The following is a 12,750-nucleotide window of genomic DNA, read 5'->3' as shown; positions in this document are numbered from 1 at the left end:
AACAATAGACATGGTCGCTAAAATATAGTTGTGAATGTAGCGGTAAACGGCTTAAGTAACGGTTAACTATCAACAAACTGTAAATTGTGAACCTGTGAAAATAGATATTTATAGTATAAATGTTTAACAAACTGTCAACAACTGCTTTTATATTTCAACGGCTACCATTATCATACCAGACGCTCCAATATTCTATTGATTCAAACCACTCTAAAGTTTTTGCCAATCACGCCCTATAATTTGTGCGTAGTTTTGAAAATGTATATGTATCTCCTTCATTCGACGATTCTTGGATTTGGAAAATATCCTTCAGTTTCGTCCTCTCCTAATTAGAGGTCGTCGTTGAAAGTTTGGTAATGACTCTTCTATCCTCTATTGGGTTGATATTTGGTGTGCTGCTACCGACCTTAATGTTATGTTAAATTTGAATCTTGAACTGATCTCGAATATTGATATTACTATGGATATGTTTTATTCGAGATGATTATTCTTGGGATGATCTTCTTCTTCGTTATGTCCTTCTTACCCTATACCTGATGAAACTTGTTGGGGTCTCTAAACATGGTTGATTTATGTTAAATCTGCTACTAGGGATGTCAGTGGGGCGGGTCAAGTAGGATCCCCGCCCCATTTCTCGGTTTGGTGGGTGGTGGGGCGGGGATGGGGATAAAAACCATACCCGTCATGGGTGATGGGGCGGGGGTGGATTTTCAGTTGTACCCGCCCCGCCCCGCCCGCCCCACTTCGTACCCGCCCCATCCCTACCTTATACTCATATTTATATATCTTTTAAAGCAAAGTTACATGCTTTTATTCTATTTATAAAATAATTACATGAAATACAATATTAATTATAATACTTTGTACGACACTTATATTATAACACAAAAATGTTAATAGAATGTTTTATTTTATAATTCGTATTAATTATGTAAGATTGTGTATTTGAGATACGGATATTAGGTGGATCTTAGGTGGGGATTAGGCGGGTCTTTGGTGGGGATTAGGTGGGGATGGATATCCAAGTGGGGGTGGGGCGGGGATGGTTTTGGAGTTGTATCCGGTGGGGCGGGGATGGGGATGAAAATTGGACCCGCCGCGGGAATGGGGATGGGGATGGGGATGAAATATTAGGTGGGGATGGGGATGGGAAGGCCAACATCCGTCCCGCCCCGCCCCATTGACATCCCTATCTGCTACATTATGGTTGACTCACAATCTAACTACTTCCCCTAAATGGGAGTTTCACTAGTTATGGAATTTAGATATCCTGCCCAAGATAAAGATTTTTTTTATGGCAACTCTTCTATAATAGTCTTTCTACTAGACACACTCTAGCCTCCAGGAATATTGAAATTCCTTCCCTTTGTGCTTTTTTAATGCTCACCCTGAGTCTATTCTTTCATTGACATTTTGCTTTTGCGCTCTAGACTTCTCCTTCGATGCATCATTGGATTTGGGTCAAACCCCCCCCCCCTTCGTAAAATCAGAGGTCACTCTTCCCATCTTCGATCTCCTTAAGGTTCTATCTTTCTTTGGAGCATTTGAAAATGTCGTAATGCAATTATTTATAAGAACTCGTCGTCTTGTCTATATTCATGCATTCTCTCCTTTTAAGGAATGGCATAAGCTCATTCTTTTTTAGACTCTTTTCACCAACCTAATGATCTGTTCCACTCACAACCTCTGCATCCAACTTCCACCACCGTTACTTAGTCCCCCACTCCCTTTCCGTCCGATTAGATATTGTAAACTTAATTTTGATGGTTCTGCTACACATAATTCAGCCTTAGCTAGAGTAGCGCAAGGATCATTTAAGTAATCATATAGCTAGTCGTTCTTACAACTAGGGTTTTTGCCAGTTTTTCTTGCTGAGGCTATTGCCCTCCATAATGGTCTTCGATCTTTTGGCCAAAGACCATAACATCTCTCATAAATATTCTCATTGAAGGGGATAATCTATTTGTCATTAATATTTTGCAAGGCCATCCCACTTTAGTTGTACTTGGAAACTTCACGTCCTGTTGGCGGATATTGAGACTATTATGGAATCTTTTCGGGATTTCAAATCTCAACATATTTTTTGGGAAGGAAATCGGGCTCCAGATTATGTTGCCTCATTTATTGGATACTCTATTCCGATTCATCTAGATATCGACCCCTTTTATGGTCAACAAGTTTTTTTTTTTTTTTACTCCTTGATAAATTAGGTCACAATCTTGTAAGAATCCGGTCCCATGATTATGTTAGCCAAATCTCTTTATTGTTGATGAATAGATCGATTTCTTACCATTGAATTCCCCGACCCATTTGTCTCTTCTCCAATTCCCTTCCTTCCTAATTCGTTATCCAAATGAAAGATACTTCATCCCTTCCCCTCCTTTTCCTCTAGCTATTTCCTTTCTTCCTTCCTAATTCGTTATCCAAATCAAATACCTCAAACTTAGAAATGCCCTAATATATTATTAGATTTCAACCATTAATTCTTGATTATTTATACATATTGCGTAGTAATTGCGCCTAAATTAGATGTAGGGGGCTATAAGCTAAGCCAATTAAAGGAAAAACAAAGAGTTAAAAGGGTAACTATAACGTACAAGGTTGTATATGCTATGGGTGCATTCCTGAAAAATAGTTTTTGTATTTCAAAAGTCTTTTCTAGATAGTGTTTCTAAAGAAGTTTTGAGGAGTTTACAAACATATTTTTACCAGGGTTTATGAGAAATAAAAATTGCTCTTGCATTGGTTGGAACTCATAAATTATAGAACATGATGAGTGAGAGCACAAACAAACACTTCATACACAATATACATATGTACATTTAAAAAAAAAAAAAAAAACCTTTTTGGGTGAGAAGTTGGGTAAGGCCATTGAGGCATATGAGCATATCATGCTACACCATAGAGAAATACAAGTTCCATCAAAGTAATAATTCAATACATTGAGCAAAATAGTCCATAACTCTGTATTGTTAGATAATCATAATCTTAATCCCTTTTTAGATCGAATGAATCTAATAATATTGATTAAACTGAATATAATTGAAAAAGAGTAAATTGAAATGATAAATTGAACCACAAGAACAAGTCCTTATATATATATATGTTCATAAAGGTTACAAACTTACAATAACAAAAAAATCCAGAACTTCAAGGATCACAAATATACACCTCTTATAAATCTAGAAAACCGACCTAATACATTTTTATATTTGGAGAGAACCTAATACATTGACTTAGTGTACAGTATTTTCTATAAGATCAGACACCCAACGTAATAAGGCCCAAACTCTTTGGAATAATAATGCATGATCATTAGTAAGCATGCTAAGGTTCAAAATGGATGAAATTAATTGGTTTCAGAATTTCTAATAGTCATAAAATATTACCTTAATTACACAGTACAATTAAGTACATTTAATCTATCTCCACACATTAACATAGGCATGCAAATTGCAGAAACTAGCTATAAAATACACCAAGCCAAACACTGCTTATTTGGGTCTAATAATATTAGTGCAAACTTTGACCTTTCACTTAGCCACTTAGGTTCTCGAGCAGCTCTTCAAAATAGGCATAGCCTGCAAGAGAAAATCACCATTAAGCTTAGTTTTCTATTAACAATGATTAGTCTGTCGTGCTGATTGAAAAAGATCTCTAGCTTAGTATGTATGTCCAATTATAATCGTCACATTTACTAAAAGATAATACAGGACCCGGTAATAATATTTTAAATGAACTTCTATCATCTATTTAGGGCATGTTCACTTCAGCTTAATTTCAGTTCAGTTTAGCTCTTAATTTCCTCCTCTTATAAAATATTAATTTAAGCTTAGATTAGTTCAGTTCAGTTCAATTTAGCTACCCTTAGGCATTTCATGTATGTGAGATTATGATAATGTGACAATTAATTCCAGACAAATAAGCTAGTGATACACGTAAGCAAATAATACTATCCATGCATATGCATGCACATAACTCACCCTAGTTTAAGAGAAGTGTCCGAGCTATCATCTTCGGTGAGAGGAGGACCGCCATTTGTGATGGACTCCGACGAGTACTGACCTTCTTCGTGGATGGTCGACGTATCAGACTGATCCAGAAGAAGAGCAGGCTTTCTTCCTTGTGATAATTCAATCATCTGCAACCAAGAATGATCCATGATTCCATGCCAACTACAAAATTAAGCTACTTATATTACAAATTTACAAGTCATAAAAATGTCAAATTAAAGGGTGACTTACTTTTTGTTTCAGCTTTTGATTTTCTTCCATTAATAAATCACCCTGCACTTGCAATTTAGTTAATAAGCTTGCATTAACAGCTGCAAATTTGTCTCATTAAATAAAATTGCATGTATCTCTATCTATACTGTTAAGGAAATATATACTCATATCATCTCTTTAATTTGTTGATTAATCATTGAAGAATTAGGAAATAAATTTTCTTACCTGTTTTTGGAGAGTCTCGATCTCATGCTTTATACGTTTTCCCTGTAAATATGCCAAAATTATTAAAAAGAAATTTGATCATACAATTACACAAATGTAAATATAAACACTAAATCGAGCAATAACATTAGGGCCTGTTCAGTTCAGCTCCGCTCAACAAATCTCTCCATTTATCCCAATATTTAATTTACAAAAAACATACTTCCTCCATTTCAAACACATTAACACTTTAATTAAAAATGTGGGAATTTTTCGGCCAAAATATTACAATTTTTATGAAGTATATATATATTTAGTATGTAGTACTCAATACTCATATAGAATACATGCAAATGGTCCAATAATAGCCAACTACGTACAATACATTTTTTTATAGTTAAATTAGGTCAAAATGTTAAATTTAAAACGACTAGAACAATGTACGAGTGAGTGAGTGACAATTATTTTAGAATGGAAGGAGCGGTAGTATAATCATTCCCACAAATTACTAATTAACAAAGCTTTCATTAAATTAATCCAAACCTTAGTTTCAAGAACCCGGGATAAACTACCCTCAAGGATCCTTTCAAGCTGTAGTAATTCCTCCAAATCCACACCTTGAAGATCCTCTCCTCGCAACTTTCTACACGAATCGAAAGGGAATTATCGTCACTTACTTAGATAAACAGATCTCGTAGAGATGAACGAGTAGTTATAATTACAACTAATTAACCTTGCTTAAACATAGTATGTACGTACTACCTTAGTTCCTGGTTTTTATCTGCAACCTCACTGTTGAGTTTAGCAAGATTGCTGTTCTCTAGCTGCCATAAAGAACCATAAGATAATCGAATTACTCAACATATTGTTCTTGTTTATATATAACTGCATGTAACATTGTAAATAGATGCATGAACTTGTATGAACTCGAGTAAACAAATGGCTTGAACTTATATGTTCCATATACATGACAATTTACGCTCATGCAGTGTACATCTTTAACCATTAATATCTTTAGTTTATACGAAGTATGGATTTAAAATTGAATTTCCAAATAAATTTATGGTCAAAGAAAGTCAAAATTTTCAACTACGTACAAACACATGAATAGTATGTGTGAACGAAGATACCTGCAATTCAAGGAATGGTTCTTCTTCCTTCTTCTCATAATTCGCATGTGCACTGTATCGTGCCAAGATATCCTTCATTCTTCATAAAGATCGATCAAGGTTATTAACTTTAATTTAATAATTATGCAACAAATCTCATATTACAAGATCATATTAGACAAAACAACAATATTGTCGTTATAAAACAAGTCAATATAACACTTAGGTCAATTCCTCATTGGATCATACCTTATATCGTTACTAATCCTTGTTATAATGGCTAAATAGTGTGAGTTACATACACAAGATAAGTAAATAATACATAATAATAATAAAAAAAAGTAAAAAAAAATTATAATAATAAAATTAAAAAAAAAAAAAAAATTGTTTTTGAATTACGACTTTATTGTGTACACCACTATTCCATAGTATATTAATGTGATTATATAAGCTAAATTATAAGGTAAATTATACTCTTAGTCTAGAATTGAATATGTATGTCAAAAAAAGTAGCTATCAAGCTCTAAATGAAATGACGAGTTTTTCATCCTACTAAAAACAGTAACTTTACAATGTTGAAAAATGCAAGCCACCACATTCACAAAATCAAAGCAAACATATGTTTAAATTTCCTATCAATCAACGTTAATTGTAAAGTTTTGATCTTGTATAATGTCCATATATAGCTATATATATTTGCATCAATCATCATCTTTAAATTTCTCTACAAAAGTCCAATGACAAGCAAGCAAGCAAGCATGCAACAATTAGCTGTAAATCTTTGAAGTGAGTGTAGTAGGTCCATCCCTTTCTATGTCTTCACCTTTCGTTTTGTGTCAATCAAGTGTAGGGTTCATACCTAGATCACTATAGATGTATATATCAAAAGTGACTTCGTTCCTATACATAAATGATGTAAAGATTGGTTCATATACAGAGTCGTATAGAACTATAGACTATAGACGTATACCCATATCAGAGAAGACTTTCACTTTCTACGAATCCGGTTAGCATTGCTAGCTAGCTATGTAACCAATTGGCAATACGGTGATCATAACAAAGGGAAAGGACATATCTTAACAAACAAACAAACAATAATAGAAAGCTTGTCAAGTTGTCATATACATTAACAATGGAAAAAAACAGATCTAACATCCAAGTATATGATATAATTAGACGAGTATTATTAAGGATTGTAATTACAATTATGCTAATATATGCTACACCTCGTAAAAGTCCTAACGTACAAGCAACAGGATGGGGCACCGTGGGCCAAAATGGCAATGTTCGTTAATTATGGTCTAGACTTTTTATTAAATATTTAAATGGTCTCCAATGCAAAGTTACATCAATCCTAATGTCTACAAGCGATGCGATATCATTCCCAAACTTGTTTTTTTTTTTTCCTAAATATATACTACCTGCAAATTCTTTTATAGATCCTATTCCATCTAAAATAGCTAGACCCCTATAAAACACAACCTTATATAAATGAAACACAACTTCATTGTCTTCTTCTTCTTCCCACCATCTTTACAAAATTTTGTTTCCTTTTTATTTTTTTTTATTTTTTTTTTTTATAGAAACACACACACACACTCTCTCTCTCTCTCTCTCCTACCATCTAATCTCTTTTTTATTTTTTTTTATAGAAACACACACACACACACTCTCTCTCTCTCTCTCTCTCTCCTACCATCTAATCTCTTTTTATTTCTTTATTGAATTTACTTCATTTTTTATTTTATTTTTTCAAATTCTTATTTTCTCTCTCCTTTGTTCTTTGATTTTTTTTTTCCAGTTGTGATAAATTATTTTTTGATTTTGAGATAAATTTGTGGGTGAAATAAGTTTTTTACTATCAATTGAATTTGTGAAAGCTAATTTGATTGATTTCAATTCGTATTGATTGATTTCAATTCGTAATCGATTACCTGATTGTTTTTACCGTTCTCATTAATTTGTATGTATTTTTTTGATTTTGAGATGAATTTGTACATGAAATCATTGTTCTAATATCAATTGAATTTGTTGAAGTTAATTCGATGGATCAATACGTATCTATTATGATCAATTAATCTGAACAATTGCAAATTTTGAACATTTTATTTTTGTAAAAAAAATTCTGAACATTAAATTTTTCTGAACATTTAGTGAAAATATTTGAAAAATCGCAATGTATCACGCCTATACTGTTGAACATTCAGTAAAAAGATCTAAACAATTGCAAATTTTGAACATTTAGTAAAAAAATCCGAACATTGCGAATTTTGAACATTTAGTAAAACTGTTTGAACAATCGTAATGACCACGCCTATACTTTTGAACATTTAGTAAAAAAATCTGGACAATTGCAAAATTTGAACATTAAGTAAAAAAATCTAAATCTCGCAAATTTTGAACATTTAGTAAAAATATCTGAACAATCTCAATGTATGCCTATACTTTTAAACATTTCGTAAAAAAACTGAACAATTGCAAATTTTGAACTGTTTGTAAAAAAATCCGAACACTGCACCACGTCCATACTTTTGAACATTTGGTAATAAAATCTAAACAATCGCCTGTGGTCTAGCTATCCTAGATGGACTAGGGTGCACAATAGACTTATTGATATACTACCACCCTCTAATTTGGTGGTAAATAGTGCTATCTCAAACTTTATAAAAGACCATTCATTAATATCCTTGATTACTCATGAACAAAAATTATATAAAGTTGATATTTTGAAAATATACATTGTGACGAATCTAACAAGATCTCACTTGACTATATTTTTCTTTATATGTTTTTTTAATCTCAGAATATTTTTCTTTATATGTAAATAACAAAACATAGTCAACGGGAGTGTGTGAATAGTGCTAAAGTCAAAATATTTCAACTAATAAAAAACGGAGGTAGTATTTGCTTTCATTAATGTTTATTATATCTTTTTTGAACTCTAGAGATTAGTGTGTAAATATTTATGCTCCTAAAAGTATTTGTTCATACATTTTCCCACAGCCCATTAATGACATCATTTTTTGTTTTCAATATTCTTATTATTATTTTTTTAATAACAAACGACCACAAAAATAAAATAAGGAAAAAAAACAGTTTTCAAAATTATTATGATTTTAATAAAATTGGCCAAATTTTGATTCATTATATGACATATATTATATGAATTTGAAAACCAAAAAACAGAATACTTTAATGATACTAAACAAACTCTGTTGTGACATAAGGCCAAACAAAAAGAGTTTTCCAGATGATAAAACAAATAATTAGCGAATAAACATTATTAGGATGAGAATATATACATTGATCATATTTTTTTACAAACTCGTATTGATCTAAGATTCATCTTCATAACAAGTACTCCATTCGTTTCAATATGATAGTCCTATATGAAATCAATTACATAAAATAAAAAGAAGAAAAAAAAAAAAATTGGAATCTAACATTAAAGTCAAAAACAATAAATAAATAGTTTTGCCTTATTTATTTATTTTAGGAAACTGTCAAACAAAATTGCATAATTCAAGGAAATAATTTCTTAGAGTCTTATCATCAATTAACAATCAATTAATTTAACCAATTAGAATTTAATATGTATAAAATAGGAAATAAAAACTAAGTTAAAAGTGGAATATATTCAATATAGATAGATCTTTTTAAACGCACAAAATAGTATATGGGACTAACAAATTGAAACGGAGGGAGTACCATTTATAATCACTTGCCTTAAGAAAACATACATGAGAGGTTTAGGTTATGTTGTAATTGATAAGCTTTTTCTTGCCAAAAGTATAATTGAGGTATACAACTAAGAAAAACTTTTGTATCAACCCGGTTTACACTAATATTAGTGTACATCGATCGAGCATTATAAGGGAAACTTTTAGCTAATTTTAAGGTAACTTTTTGCCTTTTTGGGGTAACTTTAAACATAATAAATTTTTTTATATAAATAGACAACAAGAAAAGTTTTATAAAGGTAATTTAATTACATTCAATCACTAATAATTGATTTTTAGTCATTTAAAATGTGATTTTTTTTTTACTAATAAAACATAGATAATTTTAATTTATATTAGGTTACTTTTATACATATTGGGATAATAACTTTTATTTATTTCAGGGGTAACTTTTGATCACTTTAGGCTATCTTTATAATAGATATACATTAATTATTGTACATCCGCTTTTTTTAAAAGTTTGTGTACAACTAAATAGCAAATTGCTTTACAAGTAATTTTATGATAAAATAAGATTTATAATTTTATTGTAATAATACATACATGAAGTATAAATTCAAGTATCAAACTTAGTCCCATTTTACTAATTGCCCTATTTGACAAATAGTGTGATAGCCTTTTGGTTAATTGAGGCAAAAATTCAAAGGTTGATATATACACCCTTTGATTCAAAAAAAAAAAAATTCCTCATTTTGTTGATTAAATGCATTTTGATTGCTCATTTAATCATCAAATAAAAAAATAGCCACCGATTGTATGATTAAACTGAATAATACTACATGTCTTACTATATATAAAGAAATTACTACTAGTCAGTTAAAATGCCAATACTACATTCTAAAAAAGTTACCAACACAATAATTAACAATTTCTTTTTCAATAGGCACAAGCTTAATTATTAGCAAAACATAATAGACGCAAATACACAATAGGAGTATACATTTTAAGTATAGTATAACTAGAATAAATTGAATAAATACCTTGAGACAAAGATTTTTTAATAGATTGGGACGTGCATGTGGCCAATAATGTTGTTACTCAATTAAGGACCAAAATGCTCCACGGATCGCATAGAACTTAAAGATAACGTATAAGATGAAGTGCTATTCATGACTAATATGATACTTTTACAATGTTTAGTTTTATTAATCATGCTTATGATTCCAAAATTGTTATACTTTCATATATAGTACATCGCATTTACATATAGTTATGCTTCACTAAAATTCATAAATATGTATAATAATATGACTTTAGATCAATATATATTTTGTATGACATTATTGAAATTATAAATGTATGACATTATTGAAATTATTTTCTAGTAATTCAACTTTCTTCTAGAGTAAAGGAAGGATAATTATGTTGCCTTCTCTAAATTTTTATGATGATTTCAATTCCCACTTTTTTCTACAATATTTTCTCTCTATTATGGTCATCTTTACAAAATACCTTAATGATCATTATATTCATCAATCGTTACCTAAAAATTCATTATCACAACCATCATTTATTACCAACAAATGAGGTAGATATGAGCTACTAATCCCTAGGTACAAGTATTTATAGTTGTTATTATTTATTCAAATGACACTTCTAAGAACATGAATTATATTGATGAACAAAAACCATATATGAAGTTAAATCATCTCGTTTTAATTGTCACATTACTACTCATAAGATTTACATTGATCAAATATATAACACTCTATAATCCACTGTTAGTGAATAATTATTTTATGTTACTGTTGATTATAATTATTTTGGGGGAGCGTTTGATACCATCATACATAATTCTAGGGAGTTGTGAGTTTTGTACTTGTCAACAGTAATCTCACTATCATCTATCTACTCTTTTCCTTCATCCCCATAAATTTATTTCCATTAACATGCTCATATTTTATCAGCAAGAATCATTTAAACAAAAAAAAAAGGACCATAAAAAGAATAATTCAACTCAGAAAATCAATAATAATCTTTCACTTGCAAATAACTTTAATTATTTTACAGATCAAAGAATAAACTAAACTTCACTATTACCTAATTTCTTTTAAAAACAAAATTATTTCCTCATTCTTTCTTTTCAAAAAGCTTTTTCATACTAATTATGAAAGATTGTAAGTATTCCCTTCATTTGAAAAGAAATTCCTACATGAAAGGCTACCATTATTGTCTTAGTCAAAAAGTCAAAACACGATTAGAAGAACATTATGAGACAGAGGTAGTATATGAATAATAACATAAATCTTTCCAAAAATAACTGGATTGCTAAGCTAGTAATCTAGATTTACCTGGAGTTGGAGAAATCAAACAATTTGCCAGTAGCAGAGAAGATGATGAGGGCAATATCGGCATCGCAAAGAACTGAAAGTTCCTCAGCTTTCTTAAAGATCCCTCTTCTTCTCTTAGAGAAGGTAACTTGTCTTGCTGTTATATTGTCTATCTTCTTTATCTTTATCTTCTCCCTTGCCATCGACGACGACGATGATGATCTTCCTGCCATTTTTACCCCTCTCAAGCTCAATTATCAGTAAATTATAAAACTAATCCAAATAATAATGTAGATTATACTCTTTGTATAAATATATGGGTAACAAAATATTGAACATTATATTATGTTATGGAGTTTTTTTTTTAAGACATGAAATTATGCAATATTCTAGATCTACAAATACCAATGCAATAAATTAAATTAAATTAAGATTATAGAAGAATAAAAAAGAGTGATGAAAAGAGAGAAAATATAAGAAGAGTTAGTACAAAAACTATATAAAGTAATATTACTAAAATTAGTAAAGAAAAAAAGGAAACCCTAGATCAGAAAAACCCAGAAGTAAAAAAAATGGAACAACCAATAATAGTAGATTAACATGTTTATTAGCAAGAAAGAGAACATAAATAAAATAAATATATCTATAAACAGTAAGTATTTTTCTTGAGATTTGGTTTCTTTTTTCTTCCATGAATGAATATGAATATTTTTTTGCAGAGGAGAGAGAAAGAAAGAGAGAGCGGGCAGACTTTTCATACCTGAGTCAATGAAGCAATGCTAACTATTCTGGGCAGGTATACAGTTTCGTGGAGAAACTTGTCAATATCTTCATATAAAAAAAAATGTAATTAGGGAGTACGAGTACTAGACAAGAAAAGGCAGCCAATTAGCAAGGGAATCGGACTTGCGTGTGGACCTACCTACGAAGTATTCTTTTAAATTTAGGACCGTGTTATTTACCTGATTTTTCACTTATTTTATCATAAAACTATTATTATTAGAACTTGGTAGCCCTTGTCATAATTTATTTTACCTCAATTGAACTTATACGGAGTATGAAGTTATTACGCTTGAAATAAGTGAAAATAAAGTGAATAAAACATATTTCAGCCTTAATAGAATGATTTGAATTGAAATGGGTAATTAATTACTCCATAAAAACAATTACTAGATAGTAACCCGGGTTTCAAATTACCACT

The 12,750-nt window shown here is 30.5% G+C and overlaps 1 protein-coding gene across 1 annotated transcript; it reads right to left on the bottom strand.

Annotated features, from left to right (window-relative positions):
• Positions 1-3,063: 3,063 nt before the first annotated feature.
• On the bottom strand, positions 3,064-12,459 carry LOC145639306 (MADS-box protein AGL24-like). The gene is made up of 9 exons (XM_081690514.1): positions 12,310-12,459; positions 11,571-11,775; positions 5,561-5,639; positions 5,193-5,254; positions 4,974-5,073; positions 4,452-4,493; positions 4,245-4,286; positions 3,984-4,141; positions 3,064-3,581 (listed from the first exon to the last, which is right to left on the bottom strand). The coding sequence occupies exons 2-9, from the start codon at positions 11,750-11,752 to the stop codon at positions 3,566-3,568; spliced, it is 681 nt and encodes a 226-aa protein (XP_081546640.1). The 5' UTR covers positions 11,753-11,775; positions 12,310-12,459; the 3' UTR covers positions 3,064-3,565.
• Positions 12,460-12,750: the final 291 nt, after the last annotated feature.

The sequence above is a fragment of the Chenopodium album genome, chromosome 7 (genome assembly GCF_948465745.1).
Source record: "Chenopodium album chromosome 7, dcCheAlbu1.1, whole genome shotgun sequence".
Taxonomy (NCBI): domain Eukaryota; kingdom Viridiplantae; phylum Streptophyta; class Magnoliopsida; order Caryophyllales; family Amaranthaceae; genus Chenopodium; species Chenopodium album.
Note: the sequence above shows the minus strand (reverse complement) of the source record. Positions and strands in the feature narration are given on the sequence as shown.